General features: G+C 48.9%; 1 protein-coding gene across 1 annotated transcript in view; it reads left to right on the top strand.

The window, feature by feature from the left end:
* grin2ca (glutamate receptor, ionotropic, N-methyl D-aspartate 2Ca) overlaps positions 1-17,061 on the top strand; it is a 59,643-nt gene that overhangs the window by 6,039 nt on the left and 36,543 nt on the right. The window contains 1 exon segment of the mRNA XM_056406707.1: positions 6,811-7,261. Within this exon segment, the coding sequence (XP_056262682.1) occupies positions 6,827-7,261 (435 nt within the window). The 5' untranslated portion in view covers positions 6,811-6,826.

Raw genomic sequence — 17,061 nt, 5'->3', positions numbered from 1 at the left:
CCCCCCCTGTCCGTCCTCATGTCTGCCCCTGTCTGCCCCTGTCTGCCTCATGTCCGTCCTCATGTCTGTCCCCTGTCCGTCCCTCATGTCGTCCGTCCTCATGTCCGTCCTCATGTCGCCCTGTCCGCCCTGTCGTCCTCATGTCCTGTCCCTCATGTCGTCCCCTGTCCGTCCTCTGTCGTCTCTCATGTCCGTCCTCATGTCTCGTCCCTCTGTCAGTCCCCTGTCTGCCTCATGTCTGCCCTGTCCGTCCTCATGTCTCCTCTGTCCGGTCCCTGTCGTCCTCATGTCCGTCCCTCATGTCGCCTCATGTCCGCCTCATGTCCCGTCGTCCCTGTCGTCCCTCATGTCCTGTCTGCCCATGTCCCCCTGTCCCCTCATGTCTGTCCTCATGTCCGTCCTCATGTCGTCCCTGTCTGTCCTCATGTCAGGTCCTCATGTCTGCTCCCATGTCTGCTCATGTCCGTCCTCATGTCCGTCCTCATGTCCCGTCCTCTGTCTGTCCTCATGTCTGTCCCCTGTCGTCCTCATGTCCGTCCTCATGTCAGTCCTCATGTCGTCCCTGTCCGTCCTCATGTCAGTCCTGTCATGTCCCCTCATGTCGTCCTCATGTCCGCCCCCTGTCCGTCCTCATGTCTCCTGTCCCCATGTCCTCATGTCCGTCCCTGTTCTGTCTCGTCCTCATGTCCCCTGTCCTCATGTCGCCCTGTCCGTCCTCATGTCGTCCCTGTCCGTCCTCATGTCCGTCCTCATGTCCTCATGTCAGGTCCCTCATGTCCGTCCCCTGTCCGTCCTGTCCGTCCTCTGTCGTCCTCATGTCCGTCCCTCATGTCTCGCGTCCTGTCCTGTCGCCCTGTCTGCCTCATGTCTCCTCATGTCTCGTCGTCATGTCCCCTGTCCGTCCCTGTCCGTCCTCATGTCCGTCCTCATGTCTGTCCTCATGTCTGGTCCTCATGTCCCCTGTCTGTCCTCATGTCCGTCCGCCTCTGTCTGTCGTCCTCATGTCCGTCCTCATGTCCCCTGTCCCTCATGTCTGTCCCTGTCGTCCTCATGTCGTCCTCATGTCCGTCCTCATGTCTGTCCTCATGTCGTCCTCATGTCGTCCTCTGTCCGTCCTCATGTCTCCTGTCCGTCCTCTGTCCGTCCTCATGTCCGTCCCTGTCCGTCCATGTCTGTCCTCATGTCCGTCTGTCATGTCTGTCCTCATGTCCGCCCCCTGTCCGTCCTCATGTCCATCCTCATGTCCGTCCTCATGTCCGTCCTCCTGTCTGTCCTCATGTCCGTCCTCATGTCCGTCCCCCTGTCTGTCCTCATGTCCGTCCTCATGTCCGTCCCCCTGTCCGTCCCCCATGTCCGTCCTCATGTCCGTCCTCATGTCCGTCCTCCTGTCTGCCCCTGTCCGTCCTCATGTCCGTCCTCTGTCTGCCTCGTCCTCCTGTCTGTCCCCTGTCCGTCCTCATGTCGTCCTGTCTGTCCTCATGTCCGTCCTGTCAGTCTCATGTCCGTCCTCATGTCTGTCCCCCTGTCCGTCCTCATGTCCGTCCTCATGTCCGTCCTCATGTCCGTCCTCATGTCCGTCCTCATGTCCGTCCCCCTGTCCGTCCTCATGTCCGTCCTCATGTCCGTCCTCATGTCCGTCCTCATGTCCGTCCTCCTGTCTGTCCTCATGTCCGTCCTCATGTCCGTCCTCATGTCCGTCCTCCTGTCCGTCCTCATGGCCGTCCGTCCCTGTCCTCTGTCCGTCCCTGTCTGTCCTCATGTCCGTCCCCCTGTCCGTCCTCATGTCCGTCCTCTGTCAGTCCTCATGTCTCGTCCTCATGTCTGTCCTCTGTCCGTCCTCATGTCGCCCCTGCGTCTCTGCCCCCTGTCCGTCCTCATGTCCGTCCTCATGTCCGTCCTCATGTCCGTCCTCCTGTCTGTCCTCATGGCCGTCCTCATGTCCGTCCCCCTGTCTGTCCTCATGTCCGTCCTCATGTCCGTCCTCATGTCCGTCCTCCTGTATGTCCTCATGGCCGTCCTCATGTCCGTCCTCATGTCTGCCCTGTCCGTCCTCTGTCCTGTCATGTCAAGTCCCCTGTCCTCCTGTGTCCTCATGTCCGTCCTCATGTCCGTCCTCTGTCTGTCCTCATGTCTCCTCATGTCCGGTCCCCTGTCCGTCCTCATGTCGTCCTCATGTCAGTCCTCTGCGTCCTCATGTCCAGGTCCTCATGTCCGTCCTCATGTCCGTCCCTGTCAGGTCCTCATGTCTGTCAGGTCCTCATGTCCGTCCTCATGTCCTCATGTCCGTCCTCCTGTCTGTCCTCATGGCCGTCCTCATGTCCGTCCCCCTGTCTGTCCTCATGTCCGTCCTCATGTCCGTCCTCCTGTCTGTCCTCATGGCCGTCCTCATGTCCGTCCCCCTGTCCGTCCTCATGTCCGTCCTCATGTCCGTCCCCCTGTCTGTCCTCATGTCCGTCCTCATGTCGTCCTCATCTGTCCGTCCTCATGTCCCGTCCTTGTCTCGTCCCCTGTCCGTCCTCTGTCCTCCTCATGTCCTCATGTCCCTCATGTCGCCTCATGTCCGCCCTGTCTGTCCTCATGTCCGTCCTCATGTCCGTCCTCCTGTCTGTCCTCATGGCAGTCCTCATGTCCGTCCATGCGTCCTCATGTTCCCTGTCTGTCCTCTCATGTCCGTCCTCCTGTCCGTCCTCTGTCGTCCCGTCCTCATGTCCGTCCTCATGTCCGTCCCCTGTCCGTCCTCATGGCCGTCCTCATGTCCGTCCCCCTGTCCGTCCTCATGTCCGTCCTCATGTCCGTCCCCCTGTCCGTCCCCCTGTCCGTCCCCCTGTCCGTCCTCATGTACCTGCTCGCGTAGCTCCGTGGAGCTCTCTAGCTGAGGGAACATACCAGTCTCTGATCTGCCGAATAGTCCAATCACGTGAAATAATAAAACGATGTCATTGGCCAGAGCGCACATTTTTGTGCCCCAAGATTCACGTTTCATCCTCCAATGAGAAGCCGTCCTTGCCGAAACGACCGTGAAATGTTTACTCGCTGCCGTACACACAGGTTTGGCCGGTGCCCCGAAAATGGGGCGGGGCTTCTCTCCGTGTGGATGAGTGGCGATATATTATATTTTTTCACATTAACTTAAGTGGTTGTTGACAGGCTGACGGTCTCCCACACACATTTAGCGCGTCAACACGGTATATTTACTCTTTAAATGATTTGGCATATAATGTTTTTTGACAGGATGTATATATATTTTTTTTCTTCATCTCAAAATTTTAAGAGGGGCGGCGCCCTAGCGCCCTCTATGGACGCACCGCCACTGGTCATGAGAGGAACCGACATTTATTCACCTCCGTGGTAGAAACTCTGAAAATAATCTAAAGATTGGAATTATTCCACCATTATCTTTGTAGTTCTTTTGAAGAGCGACCGCCAAACGAGCCTTGTGATGTATAAGCATCGTAGATGTTGTACTATCACCCAGTAACTCCACTTCAACACACACACACACACACACACAGGGAACAGAACTCTGAAGCTGCCAAGAAAGGAAAAACACAAAGAAAGCTGAAAAGTCGTCGGGGGCAACGAACATGAATAGAGCTCCAATGATCCCTAAAACTCTTTAAATCTACTAAATGTCATGTTAGTCGATCATGAACTGCATCTTGAATTGATGTACAGAATGACTCGTGCATGATCCAATCAGGACACACACACACACACACACACACACACACACATTGTGCTGGATGAAAAAGCCTCTTTATGTTTCCGATGCAATTTTATAGGTCCGGCTGACTTTTGGTTTCAGGGGTCAAGAAGTTAGAAACTCAAAAGGATCAATGTGTAGCTTCTCTGCGTCACGAAGCCCAAATATCAAAGGGCCGGTGCGAGGTGCTGCTCCGCCGCCGGCGTGTGGCGGTGTTACGACTACGGCGGAGGGCGGAGGCTCAGCAGCGCCACCAGGCAGCGGCTTAATGAACTATATTTAGAATAATGTCATCTCGTTGTGAGACGGACCGTCGTGATGGGAACTGGAGCCGCGATCTGTACGCTCACTTCAGAGACACGGAACCCCCCCCCCGCGTGATGTCATTACACATGTTTATCATTTTTAGCGTACAAATGTAAATAAGTTTTAGTTTTGGTGAGAAACTTAAACAAATCCAGTTGTTTTGTTTTAACGGCGACAAAAAGTAGATATTGGAGGGAGAATTATGAGCTGCTTGACTTCTTAACACGATATCTCTAAATAGCTTATAACACTTTACTAACACTAATAATGCAAAAAATAAAAAATTGCAAAAACAATTCTGACTTCAGAGCTGTTGAAATAGTTTTTTTGGGATGGTGGCAAACCAGTCTGGAGCCTTGTAGACCAGCTGCTCCAACAACAACAACACGGATCAATCCATGATCGGCAGACAGTTTCTGAGGCAACGGGCGTCTGGAGAAGTTCTAGTTGCTCACTTATTTTAATTGTGTGCCGATCCTAACTGTGAAGCGTGACTTCTGTGATCCGTTAGACGACCGGACAAAACAAAAAGTACCGTTTGATGTCAACGGAGTTCGGCGTCTTTAAAGAGATCTTCGGTTCCCCATCAGAAAGGTCCGTGAGGACCTTCTAATCTGATCTGATGTATGGATCCTTCTGGATCCACAGCGGTACGTTCCATCTGTCCGAGGTTCTTCTTGCTGTAATTCTCCTGACGAGACGAATCCGTGTCACGGAGTTATCGATGACTCATTTCTACATCCACCGCCATCCGGATCCGACCTTCATATTTCTGGCTCAGCTGTTTTACCCCTTTGCGTTGATTAAAAAAAAAACCCCGGGGAGGTCGGATGCTCTTCAGCATTTCGACCACGTACGTCGTTCTCGCCCCCCCCCCCCACACACACACACACACCCTAAACCAGGGGTGCTCAATACGTCGATCGCGGCGACCTGCCAGTCGATCGCGGCGTAGTATGGTGGATCGCATGACATAAAAAAAATTTGGCCCGCCCCCCTGTCACTTTCTCTATAGCGCCACATTACAGCAGCAGCACGTCATTTCTCTACGTGTCGCGTTAACAGTCCTCTGCCCGCCGTCTCGTGCGCCGCAGAGCTCCGACACCGGTTTGCGTGCATCGGGACGGAGCAAAGAAAAAGTCACTAGCACCCCCCCCCCCCACCCCCCCGTCGGTCGATCGCCTTGACTTGGTCACATATTAAGTAGCTTGCATGCTGAAAAAGTGTGAGCACCCCTGCCCTAAACGGTCCCGATGAATGTGACGGGCGCCCTCTGCCCGGCGAGGACTAACCGGTTTATAGCGTGATTTATGAGCCGGCTCCTGGGACGTGGCGTGGAAGAGCAATCCTAACTATCCTGGAGGCGCGCCAAAGCTCCTCTCGCGTTTACCTGCCTGTTCACAATCTTCTCTAAAGAAAGAGAAACTCAAGCGGCTCCAACAGGAAGTAGAAACTGTAGAAAACGCTTGATAAATGTTCCGCGCCGCAATCAAGCCTGAAAGGCTGCGGCGCCTGACGGGGATTACCGAGGGATTACAATATATATTCACCCCGCCGGGATCCCATCACGCGGTGGATCAGATCTCCGTGACGGGGGACAGCGATCCCTCGAGGGGCCGCGAACACAACGGGGACGGATTAGACAAAGAGCCTAAGTCTCGACGCTCGCCGCCTTCTGGCCACCACGGGAACTACCGCTCCCTGCATTCCAGAGGGGGCAGGAAGCGAAGCCATCGGGGGTTTTGACTTCCTGGTTGCGATCCAGTCGATCGGTGATGCAGTGTCGCTCAGAGGAACTTGGATTTCCTTCAAAAGTTGATTTGGGACTAGAGCAGGTCAATGGGATCTGGTCCAGACTGGTCCACCACCAGCTGGTCTTAGACCTGTCTGTCTGTCTGTCTCCACCCGCCCTCTATCTTCTCTTTTAGTGTTATTCATCTCTTCCTCCTCTTCTCTTTCTCCCCCTGTCAACTTGTCATTTCCTCTTGACCACCACCTGCCCTCTGATTGGCTGCCAGCCTTCACCAGGACCCCGATCTCAGCCTAGAGACCTTTCTGGTGACTTCCAATCGCCGTGTAAATACAGAATAAATGTAAATCTCAGTTTAGAAAAACAAACAGAACAAATTCTGAAACGTTTGCCGAGTCGACGGCGGCGTGTCGATCACACGCACGCAGACTTTGGCAGATTAAGATCAGAACGCTTCGGCTGGAGAGAAAAATTCCAAAGTAATGTCATGAGAGAGGGGGGAGGGGTGTGGGGGGGATTATGAATCCTCTTATTCTCCATTTGTTGCATTAAACACTGGACGCCATCTGTCCGGTTGGACCGCAGCATGCAGCCACAGCAGTGCGGCGGCGGCGGCAGCTGACGCAACAGCCGGGCCCACAGCCTGGCGCCGCGCGCCGACACACTCTAAAAACACTATTCTGGGCTCCGGTAATGGGCTCTTTCACTGTCTTAGTCCCGGGAGATGAAATGTCATTAATCAAAATAAGCCAACTCCAACTGGAGACAACTGGTCCTGTGTATTTGTCTAACGTGTCAATTCCTCTGCTTGACCCCTCCCCCCCACTCTACACTCTGACCCCTCCCCCATACCATGACTCCTCCCACATGCTGACCCCGCCCTCACATGATGACTCCTCCCACATGCTGACCCCTCCCCCCCATGATGACTCCTCCCGCACACTGACCCCGCCCTCTCAAATGTTGACTCCTCCCACATTCTGACTCCTACCATATTCTGACCCCTCCCTAACTCTCGGACTCCTCCCCCACTCTCTGACTCCTCCTCCAGGCAGTAGGTGACTGAGATGGGCGTTCGTCCAGGCAGTTTGAGCGACTCCCCTTGGTGGCCGCCGCTGCTCCCGCTGCTGCTGCTGCTGTTGAGCTCCGCCCCCTTCTGTTTGGGCCGTCCCTTTGCCGTCCCCACGCCGTCCGTGAACGTGGCGGTGGTGTTCAGCGGCTCCGCCTACCAGACGGAGATCAAGGGGCGTCTGAGCCGGGAGAACTTTGTGGACCTGCCCCTGGAGGTGAACCCCATCACCGTGCTGGTCAACAACACCAACCCGCGGGCGCTGCTCACCCGCATCTGCGACACGCTCTCCACCAACCGCGTGCATGGCGTGGTGTTCGAGGACAACGTGGGCTCCGAGGCCGTGGCGCAGATCCTGGACTTCATCTCCACGCAGACGGCCGTGCCCATCGTGGGCATCAGCGGGGGCTCCGCGGTGGTCCTGCCCTACAAGGTCAGCGTGGGAGTCGGATCGGGGGGGGGGGGGGGGGGGTCTGGTCCACGGCCGTAGAACACACACCACACACTGTAATGGATTCCAACCACATGCATCAACTCTCACAGGAGGAGGAGCCTCCCCTCCAAGCCGCTCCTCACCGAGACGTCCAGACAGCGAGGAGACACAAACAACGAGATACACAAACCTGGCTTTGGTACCGAAGAGCCATCAGATATTAATCAATAAGCTGTAAGCCTCACTGAGCGGAAGAGACCGGAACCATTATGTTAACATTTAACAGTTTCTGATTTCATTTAAACAAAAAAATACAAATTAATTGACTTGTTTGTTATTATTAAAACAATATATGGTGCACCAGCTACTTAGCAATAACATCTTAACCCTTGTGTTGCCTTCCGGTCATTTTGACCCGATTCAATGTTTAATGTCGGTGTTCTTTCGGGAGTCAACAAACAAACATAAAGTACCTCACACTTAAACTTGGAAAACAATATTAATTCTAATAATTTTCTGGAGATTTTAATAGCTGGGGTCATATTGACCTCAAGCGTAAAATATGTTAGTAAATATAAAGGTAACAGGAGGGTGATACATTGAATCGGGTCAAATTGACCCGAAGGCAACACAAGGGTTAAGAGATCTAAAGATAATCTTTAATATTTGTAATACTTAGAAATCTTTCAAAAAACAAATATATATAAATTGACTGAATCGTTTTTTATTATTAAAATAATAAATGGTGCGCCAGCAACTTAGAAAAAACATCTTAATAATTTGTTTAACATATTAAAAATAATCTTTATTGTCTTTAATATATTAAAATCTTCCACAAAAAAATTTATATATATAAATTGACAAAATTGTTCATTATTATTAGTAGAGCTCATTTTAATATTATATATATTTTAATATTGTCATAATTTATCTCAAACAATACTGGGTTTCATATATTATTTTAAAAATTAAATATTACTTGCATCTCAGTCGTAACTACAGCTCAATCTTTCAATATTTGCTAATCCTGAGAATCACACGATCGGGTTTCTTCCTCTTCTCGATTTTTCGATATCTTCCTGTGAATCATCTGGCGGAGGAACAAATCACATGTCGTTCCCGCCCGTTCGTCGGCAGGTGTCGAGCTGCACGCTGAAGGTCGACGCATCGGTCGATACTTTAGATATTCAATCATCGGCTGAGCGCCGGCCTGCAGCGGCGGCTGCTGACGACAGAATGAAACCAGCTTTCTGTTCTGGGAGTCAAACAGACCGTCATTTTAGAGCCAATCACATCAGACACCATCAGCATTACATAATAACTGACTCATTGATTAATATCTGGAATACCAACGTGCTTAGAGGCATTGCGCTGAGGTCCAGGAAGCAAGAAAAGAATTTGGGAAGTTGAACAAAAAACGTGAATCTATAGTCTCATGGATACAAAAAGACCGTTACGTCATTATCGGCACTATATTTGAACCGTGTGCATAAAGCTGGAACTCTCGGGGTAACTCAACAACATGAGTGATACTTCACGATTAAACTGCCGGGAGGCTCAGCGACTCATTCTCTCAGAACGGCTTCCTTGTCTTTCGGTGACATTTAAGAGACGACGCGGAGCTCAACGTCACGAAATAACATCGGATGGAGAAAAAAAATCAATTTTGAAGCCCTGGGACGAGCTTCTTGAAATATCAGCTTTGCACTTTCTTTCGATCATTTTATTTTAAGTTTTTACAAGTTACACCAGACAACCAAAAACAACAACAAATAAATACCAATTACATAACAACCAACTATACGAACAATCCGACAAGGACAAAAAACAAAACACAAACATAAATCATCATCTTCCATATTGAAGCTACTATAACCATCATCACAGAGTCACTCGGGTCCCAAGATTGCAAAGCCTCTTCTTATGGTCTCGGCATAGTCCTCGCCAATAAAAGCTTTATAAAAATGTTAAACTATTAACAATAATACGTATCAAATGTCTTCCATGTTGTACTTGGAAGACGTTACACAAATAGAGGACTGCGGACAAATGTTAATTGATTCAGAAAGTGTAGGAGGAATAAGCGTGAAAGAGACAAGCCATTAGAAAGCGATTGAACAGAAGGGGCCCCAGGACAGAGCCCTGTGGGACGCCACGAGCACCTCACAGCCCATCGGACGTCCTCTCACTTATTTTAATGTGAGAGCCGTTTGTACAGCAGTTCATCGAGGCCACGGAGAGAAACAAAAAGCTTCCAATAAAACTACACTGCAATAATTCAGCATAAGCAGTTGGGAGAAACAAGATTATTTTAACAGCCTCACATTTAGAACGATCGCACGACTGAGGGAGGTGGGAACAACTTTAATACACTTTAAACTAAGCATGTACTAGATTATAGCTATCTTTAGGTCCATTTTCTATTTGGTGAGGAACAAGTAGACAATAGTCAGACTCCAGTAATTCCCTTAATTCACATGGCTTTGTCTTAAACCACAGAGAACACCTCCTGCTGCTCGTTTACAACTCAATCAGAATCAATTACAAAGTAAACACATCTTATAAGAAATGAGTGTAAATGCTAAAAATAAGGCTCGCACCTGTTAAAATGAATGAAGGCTTCTCATCGGTAATCAGCCGGTGCAGACCATAATATATGCAGAACAGCGAGCGGTTTGCATTATTAATAGCAGCGGTCCCGGTTGGAAACCAACCGTATTCGCCCGCTCCCCGCCGAGGTACATGAACGCCTCCCCGCCTCGCCTCATAATTTAATTTGATTTTTTTTTTTAGGGCAAATAACAATTTGTCTTGATCTCAGGTCCCCGTGCTGTCAATTTTACACGCGTGGTTTTGCATATGTCGTCGTAAAAACATCGATATGCATCACATTGGACATATATCTTTCCTTTGAAAATCCCACGGTAGTTCCGTGTCACCATTTTTTATCTATATATTATCAGATCGCGATGAAACTTTGTGATTTTCACCCAAATCGTGTCCTATTTATTATGTCATTCATGCAGCTGTCAATGTGCGACAGGTGCTCTACGTAACAGGTACGCCGAGAGCAGTTTGTTCCAACCCTCTTTGAGTCGTCTTCTGAACCATTGATTCATGAGACGCTGTCAAACGGAGCTCCTTCAATCTTTCATATGCAGCGCAGAGAACTGCCGGGTTTGATCTTTCTGGAAGCGGCGGCATAAAATGAGGTGATGAAGTGATTCTGTGTCCTCGGGACATTTCAGTCCGTTGATCGGCAGCAGCTTCCTGATTATTCTCCACCCCAAAGAGGACGAAGAAGGAAACGATCTGAGGGAACTAATGTGAAGGAGAAGGCGTGAAGTAATAAGCAACGTTTTACTCCAGCGGGAACATTCTGCATTAAGTTTACAGCTCCAGAGCCAGATGTCATAAATCTGGTTCTCGCGGCGGATGAATCAATAGCGATAATCATGGCCGACAGGAGCGACGCAAGAAAAGCTGCTTTGAAAAGGTAAAATACGGCGGCTTCTTCTCCAGGAACACGACGGCTCAGAGCTCCAACCGACATGACAACAAGGAGTCACTCCAGCGTCTCCGTGAACATGTGGCCCGGTTGAGGCGTCTTAAACCCATTTGGGGGTAATGGAGGTCGAGCCTTGTTATTAAAGTGACTTTAAACCAGCCGTTCTCAAACTTCTCCTGTCGCGCCCCAACATGTTCATGCCCCACGACCAACAAACTGGTCTACAGACGACTTTTTATTGAAATAGCTTAAACAATTAGTGCAGATATCAATCCGTATGAGTATTAGTGGCTGAAGTCAGCCTGCGTTCCACTGCAAATCTTTTTTCTAACGGGGTCACAGGCTCGACACGGCCACTCTCAACTCATGCTCAATGTTGAGCTCTTATTTTGAAGGGCGATGGCGGAAAAGCAGAAAAGCTTTTGGCAAAACGCCAAGAATCCGCGAGTAATGGCCATCGCACATGTATTGATGTAACGTAAACATGTACACGAAGGTACAAGCGTTTCAACATGTATTATTTAATTAGTCTTATCTCTGTGTATTTTTAACTTGTGTCATATGTGAAGTCATTTCTGCATTTCACCTGTAGTACCACTGCGCCCCACTAGAGGGGCACGCCCCACAGTTTGGGAACTCCTTTAAACTGAGTTTTCCTCCATCTCTTACTGCAGCATGACACATTGAAACCCAGCCTGGACTCTGAGTGATGAAGAGCACATCAGTTAGACAACGGGTGTAGTTCCTCTGACAGCCTCCTGGTGGAGCGTTGGCGTGACACATAAACTCCTCCAGAGGTTCTCCTTCCTACCGCTTCTAAATCAATCCCTCATTATGCATTTAGCTCGATGCTCCCGACCCGAAGCTCGAAAGCGAGTTCCCGCGGATCGCCTCCTGCGAGCCTCGGCCCGGTGACGTGGACGAGGAAGTCAGACGGCGGCGGAACGCCTGATGGCGCTGGCAGCAACGGAAAGCCCCGAGGCGTCTCTCAAAACCAGAGCGGCTGCTTTCCTTCGGTGCGTCCTGAACGCATACCAAGCAGCCGGAGGAGTCGAGGGCCGAGACCAGAGACGTACCGGGACCAGTTCAGGAGTGAAGGAAGCACACGTGTCAAAGCTGCACTCTCTCTCCTGACCACCAGGGAGCGCCTCCTCTGGTTGTATAGAAGTCTACGAGAAAATGGCTATGTTAACATGGTGATTAGAATAAAAATATGAATCTCGGGTAGCAACAGTTTGATATTTTAATGTTGTGGGTCTTGACTCAAAGTGAACTTCCTTGTTCTTTACGTTCTGTTTCTGTCTCGCTCCAAACCGCCGACACATCGTCATCATGTGTGGGTTTTTTTCATGAGTTGCGATCCACCAGGAAGTTGTGCGTCCGTCTCCGGTTGCCGTGCGCCGTCTCCGTGACGTCAGCAGCTCAGGGAGGCGACACCGCGGCGTTTCCCGCTGCGCGCCGAAGGCCGACATATGTCACGGCTAAGAGCCGTGGCCAGGAGAGAGAGGGAGAAGAGAGAGAGGGACGGATGGATGCAACTCAGTCAAGCTTCAGTCCCTTCGATCTCCCGTTTCCGTCCTTCGCCCGCGTCCTTCATGTCACCTTCATGTGACCTTCGTATGACCTTCTGGTGACCTTCAGCTCTCTGGCGAGCGTTCTCAGAGTGGGTGAACCTTGTCGTTGTTTCGTGCTTTGAGGCTCAGGTCAGGGACTCCGGTCTGAGACTCCCATCACAGTGACATCACTGTGACATCACTATGACGTCATAGTGATGTCACAGTGATGTCACAGTGATGTCACACGTGTACACACAGACACCCTGTTGCTGCAAGAGGCAGAACTCTTGGTGGACTCATTTCATTCTCTGCGTTCGCTGTGACCGGTAACCCTTAACCGGCTCCGCCCCCCCCCCCCCCCCCGCTAATGGATCCGTGGAGATGGAGCGGCCCGCTTCACTCTGACCGACTGAGACCAACCGGCTTCAGACCGGCCGCTCCGAGTCTCACGGGGAATGTCCTGAGGACGAGGAGACGAGCTCCGGGTTTAAACAATGTGTTATTGTTTCTGTTTGTTTTTGTTTCTGTTTGTTATTGTTTATGTTTATTGTTGTTTTATGTTTGTTATCAGTTTATGTTTGTTATTGTTTATGTTTATTGTTGTTTTATGTTTGTTTTCATTTTATGTTTGTTATTGTTTATGTTTATTGTTGTTTTATGTTTGTTTTCATTTTATGTTTGTTATTGTTTATGTTTTTGTTGTTTTATGTTTGTTATCATTTTATGTTTATTATGGTCTTTCACGGGACTACAGATGCAAATGAGATGTATAAATACAATCTGTTCCAGAGCATCACATGGTGACATTTCTGTTTTAGCTTTAAATAAAGATAATAAGAATAAGAATGAGAATAAGAATAATATAATAAGAATAATATAATAAGAATAATAAAAAGAATAAGATTACAAATAATAAGAATACAAGTACAAATAATAATTATAATAATAATAATAAACTTCCGGTTTTACTGTTGTTTGTATCCCCCCAAAAAATACAAATGAGAAAATAAAATAAAAAAGGCTGAAATACATCGTGACCCTGTGACACTCACAGTGTGACCCTCTGAACACACGAGCAACGGCACACGGTCTGGAGGATGAGAGGATGAGAGGGTGAGAGGATGAGAGGGGAGAGGATGAGAGGGTGAGAGGAGAGAGGATGAGAGGATGAGAGGGTGAGAGGATGAGAGGGGAGAGGATGAGAGGGGAGAGGGTGAGAGGATGAGAGGATGAGAGGGGAGAGGATGAGAGGGTGAGAGGAGAGAGGATGAGAGGATGAGAGGAGAGAGGATGAGAGGAGAGGAGAGGATGAGAGGATGAGAGGATGAGAGGATGAGAGGGTGAGTGGATGAGTGAGAGGATGAGAGGAGAGGATGAGAGGGGAGAGGGTGAGAGGATGAGAGGGTGAGAGGATGAGAGGATGAGAGGATGAGAGGGTGAGAGGATGAGAGGATGAGAGGATGAGAGGATGAGAGGATGAGAGGATGAGAGGATGAGAGGATGAGAGGATGAGAGGATGAGAGGGTGAGAGGGTGAGAGGATGAGAGGATGAGCAGAGGAGAGGATGAGAGGATGAGAAGAGGATGAGAGGAAGAGGAGAGGATGAGAGGATGAGAGGGGAGAGGATGAGAGGATGAGAGGGAGAGGATGAGAGGATGAGAGGGTGAGAGGATGAGAGGGGAGAGGGTGAGAGGATGAGAGGGGAGAGGATGAGAGGGTGAGAGGATGAGAGGAGAGAGGGTGAGAGGATGAGAGGGGAGAGGGTGAGAGGGGAGAAAACAAAATGTTTGAGGCACCAAGTAGCTCAGGGAGGAGCGGTTTCTATCTCGAGAGAGGGGCGGGGGGGGGGGGTGGCGTTAGGAGGGGAGGGGGGGGGGCATATCAGCCCGAGCCAGAGGAACAGCTTTTCATAACGACATCACACCAGAGTCACGGCGTATCTTTGCACTCCTCTCCTCACACCCTCCTCCCTCACAGCCTCCTCCCTCACACCCTCCTCCCTCATAGCCTCCTCTCCTCACTGCCTTCTCTCTCACAGCCTCCTCCCTCACACCCTCCTCTCCTCACAGCCTCCTCTCCTCACAGCCTCCTCCCTCACACCCTCCTCCCTCATAGCCTCCTCTCCTCACAGCCGCCTTCCTCACAGCCTCCTCCCTCACACCTTCCTCCCTCACAGCCTCCTCCCTCACAGCCTCCTCCCTCACCGCCTCCTCCCTCAGCCTCCACAGCCTCCTCTCCTCACACCCTCCTCCCTCACACCTTCCTCCCTCACACCTTCCTCCCTCACAGCCTCCTCTCCTCACAGCCTCCTCTGCTCACAGCCTCCACAGCCTCCTCTCCTCACAGCCTCCACAGCCTCCTCTCCTCACAGCCTCCTCTCCTCACACCCTCCTCCCTCGGAGCCTCCTCTCCTCACACCCTCCTCCCTCACACCCTCCTCCCTCACAGCCTCCTCTCCTCACACCCTCCTCCCTCAGAGCCTCCTCTCCTCACACCCTCCTCCCTCACACCGATGTCACGCTGCTGACGGAATCTGAGAAGACTCAATAATCTGAGTTGGAGCTGACGGATCCATCACCGCCATGTTGTAATTACTGTGGCTCCTAAACGACACTGTGATCCGTATTCTATACATCTACATGTTGCTCATCGCTTATGAGCAGTTACACGTGTCATTAATCAACCACAGTTGATCAATTAATAACTACGACTAATTAAAGGCATATAACTGATTAAAATGTTGCTGTACTAACCGTTGTTTATGAACTTTATCTAGGATGAGGGAGCATCGTGTTAATATACCCTTTAGTGAGTGTATATAAAATATACACTACCGTTCAAAAGTTTGGGATCACCCAGACAATTTCGTGTTTTCCATGAAAACTCACACTTTTATTTATCAAATGAGTTGCAAAATGTATAGAAAATATAGTCAAGACATTGACAAGGTTAGAAATAATGATTTGTATTTGAAGTATTAATTTTTTTCTTCAAACTTTGCTTTCGTCAAAGAATGCTCCTTTTGCAGCAATTACAGCATTGCAGACCTTTGGCATTCTAGCTGTTAATTTGTTGAGGTAATCTGTTGAAATGTCACCCCACGCTTCCTGAAGCACCTCCACAAGTTGGATTGGCTTGATGGGCACTTCTTGAGGACCATACGGTCAAGCTGCTCCCACAACAGCTCAATGGGGTTGAGATCTGGTGACTGTGCACTCCATTACAGACAGCAAGCTGCCTGCTTCTTCCCTCAATAGTTCTTGCACAATGTGGAGGTGTGCTTTGGGTCATTGTCCTGTTGGAGGAGGACATTGGCTCCAATCAAGCGCTGCCCACAGGGTATGGCATGGCGTTGCAAAATGGAGTGATAGCCTTCCTTATTTAAAATCCCTTTACCTGGTACAAATCTCCCACTTTCCCAGCACCAAAGCAGCCCCAGACCATCACATGACCTCCACCATGCTTGACAGATGGTGTCAGGCACTCTTCCAGCATCTTTTCACCTGTTCTGTGTCACAAATGTTCTTCTGTGTGATCCAAACACCTCAAACTTGGATTCATCTGTCCAGAACACCTTTTTCCAATCTTCCTCTGTCCAATGCCTGTGTTCTTTTGCCCATACCAATCTTTTCTTTTATTGGCCAGTCTCAGATATGGCTTTTCTTTGCCACTCTGCCTAGAAGGCCAGCATCTCGCCTCTTCACTGTTGACACTGGCTACCATTTAAAGCTGCCAGTTGAGGACCTGTGAGGCATCTATTTCTCAAACTAGAGACTCTAATGTACTTGTCTTCTTGCCGAGTTGTGCACCGGGCCTCACTTCTCTTTCTGCTCTGGTTAGAGCCCGTTTGTGCTGTTCTCTGAAGGAGTAGTACACACCGCTGGAGGACATTTTCAGTTTCTTTGCAATTTCATGGAATAGCCTTCATTTCTAAGAACAAGAATAGACTGGCGAGTTTCACATGAAAGTTCTTTTTTTCTGGCCATTTTGAGAGTCTTATCGAACCCACAAATGTGATGCTCCAGATAATCAACTAGCTCAAAGGAAGGCCAGTTTTATAGCTTCTCTCATCAGCGAAACAGTTTTCAGCTGTGCTAACATAATTGCACAAGGGTTTTCTAATCAGATATTAGTCTTCTAAGGCGATTAGCAAACACAATGTACCATTAGAACACTGGAGTGATAGTTGATGGAAATGGGCCTCTATACACCTATGGAGATATTTCATTAGAAACCAGACGTTTCCACCTAGAATAGTCATTTACCACATCAACAATGTATAGAGTGTATTTCTGATTGATTTAATGTTATCTTCATTGAAAAAAACAATGCTTTTCTTTGAAAAATAAGGACATTTCTAAGTGATCCCAAACTTTTGAACGGTAGTGTAAATGTAAAATATATATAACATATATTCATTTATAAATAATATATATATAGAAATAAAATGTATAAAATATATATATATATATATCACTATATATACAGGACTGTCTCAGAAAATTAGAATATTGTGATAAAGTTCTTTATTTTCTGTAATGCAATTAAAAAAACAAAAATGTCATGCATTCTGGATTCATTACAAATCAACTGAAATATTGCAAGCCTTTTATTCTTTTAATATTGCTGATTATGGCTTACAGCTTAAGAAAACTCTAAAATCCTATCTCATAAAATTTTAATATTTCCTCAGACCAAGTAAAAAAAAGATTTATAACAGCTGAGTGTTTGTCAAG

The sequence above is a fragment of the Pseudoliparis swirei genome, chromosome 23, assembly GCF_029220125.1.
Source record: "Pseudoliparis swirei isolate HS2019 ecotype Mariana Trench chromosome 23, NWPU_hadal_v1, whole genome shotgun sequence".
NCBI lineage: Eukaryota > Metazoa > Chordata > Actinopteri > Perciformes > Liparidae > Pseudoliparis > Pseudoliparis swirei.
The sequence above is the reverse complement of the archived record's forward strand: the minus strand, read 5'-3'. Positions and strand labels throughout refer to the sequence as shown.